The sequence below is a fragment of the Cebus imitator genome, unplaced genomic scaffold (assembly GCF_001604975.1).
Source record: "Cebus imitator isolate Cc_AM_T3 unplaced genomic scaffold, Cebus_imitator-1.0 Scaffold58, whole genome shotgun sequence".
Classification (NCBI taxonomy): domain Eukaryota; kingdom Metazoa; phylum Chordata; class Mammalia; order Primates; family Cebidae; genus Cebus; species Cebus imitator.
In genome coordinates, this window is record NW_016107373.1 from 1,248,079 (window position 1) to 1,249,954 (window position 1,876).

Here is a 1,876-nt window from a genome sequence, read left to right on the forward strand (position 1 = left end):
AAAAAAAAAAAAAAAAAAAAAGTTGTAGCAAAAATTTAACAATCAGAAGATTTTATGCCAAAGTCCAGATTTCTGGCTTTCCTTAAAAAATAGGAAAAGCCAGCAATACAGAGCCTATATTCTAGCTTTGTAACAAGTGGCTGGAGCTAAATGATGGACCACAGACCCTCCTGTTTGTCAGTCTCCGTTGATCACAGTGAATACATATGTACTTGTTTCCTGCCTGGACCCTGGAAGGTCCTGGAATACAAAATACAGGTTTGAGGCATCTTGGAGTTAAGACAGGCCTTCCCTGGAGTTCTGTTACTATCTCTTAATGGTTATGTGCCACAGAGTGATGGACTTGAGCTTCTGGGCCCAGTATTCTCACGTATGTAGTCATACCCACCTTTCTAGGTTGTGATGAGGTTTAAACAAAGAAATTACATGTGAAGTGCTCAGCATATATATATATATATATATATATATATGTTTTTATTGATATATTATAGTTCTATATCTGAGGAGTACTCATTCTCACAAAAAAAAGAGAGCATGGGCAGGGCAGAATGGATAGACAGTAAGTGGATGTTGATGATGATGGCATGGAGTAAGCGAACACCAAGATAAATGTTAGCACTATGTGATAATCTCTGTGTGTGCCTGATTTTTCCCTCCTGTGTTGATCCCAACCTATTTGTTTACTTGAGGTACTGCAAATAGAAACAAGGTCATTTCTAATTGAAGAGCAGTATTCAGCAGAATGCAGTGGTCATGTCCAGTGTAGGAGCTCTGCAGCTCTTCATTTATTTATGTCTCTACCTACTTAGCTTGTAGGAAGGGTGTGATCCCAGATAACAGGCATTAGCTGGCTGCAAAAGGGGGAAGTTATGTATCTCCCCCATTTTTCCTTATGAATGACCTCTGAGTTGGTAATTGACAGGGATTATTGCCATTTTTTTAATCTCTGCTAGGAGGCTGCTGGAATCTTCCCTCATTTCATTATCCCGTTATGATGGAGCAGGATCCAGAGAGCACCCAATTTACCCAGACCCAGCGAGGTAAGGCCAAAGTGAGAAATGGCACTAGGTGGGGGGGAGGGGCGGCCCTTGGGGTTGCCATGCTGTTGGAAGCTCCATTCTGTGCCTCTCTGGTCCTGGTGCTCTTTTATTCTTCAGTTACAGTTTTGAGACAGGTGGTTCAGGTGATGGGGAAGTGTTGCAGGTAAGTGAACAGTACCTCTGGTGACAGAGGGTTATGACTGAGCTCTTGTCCTTTGGGACTCATTTCTGCAAGTGGGGTACTAGAAGAGAAACTTGGGGAGGCCACAGGTAGCCATAGGATACTCTTTTTCTGTTGGCCAGAGAGGCTGTTGCCATTCAGATGGACAGCCAACAGGTGAACAAAATTATTTTTATTTATAGGGAAATTATATACAAATTAAACAAAAACTCGATTTGCTTTCATTTGAGAGGGAATTTAGATTATCAAAAGGAAGAAGTCAAGCTCCTTCAGGTATTGACATTTTTGGAGACTGCCCGAAGGAAGAGACGATCGAAGAAGAAATAAATGGATAAAAAAAAAGTTGGCATTTTATTAAAGTGCTTGCTTTACACATATTAGAAGACATTTGAGGCTGGGCACGGGGGCTAATGCCTGTAATCCCAGCACTTTGGGAGGCTGATTTGGGCAGATAACTTGAGGTCAGGAGTTCAAGACCAGCCTGGCCAACATGGTGAAACCCCCGTCTCTACTAAAAATACAAAAAATTAGCTGGGCAGAGTGGTGGATACTTATAGTCCCAGCTACCTGGGAGGCTGAGGCAGGAGAATCACTTGAACTAGGGAGGCAGAGATTGTAGTGAGCTGAGATTGCACCACTGCAGTTCAGCCTGGGT

At 42.5% G+C, this 1,876-nt stretch overlaps 1 protein-coding gene across 9 annotated transcripts in view; it reads left to right on the forward strand.

The window, feature by feature from the left end:
• AMBRA1 (autophagy and beclin 1 regulator 1) overlaps positions 1–1,876 on the forward strand; it is a 180,136-nt gene that overhangs the window by 46,829 nt on the left and 131,431 nt on the right. For 5 of the 9 annotated variants that reach the window (XM_017529301.2, XM_037738848.1, XM_017529298.2 and 2 more), the window contains one exon: positions 954–1,040. The exons of the other annotated variants lie outside the window; for them this stretch is intronic. In XM_017529301.2, coding sequence (XP_017384790.1) covers positions 954–1,040 — 87 coding nt within the window. The remainder of the gene's footprint in view (positions 1–953; positions 1,041–1,876) is intronic. 9 annotated transcript variants of the gene reach the window in all.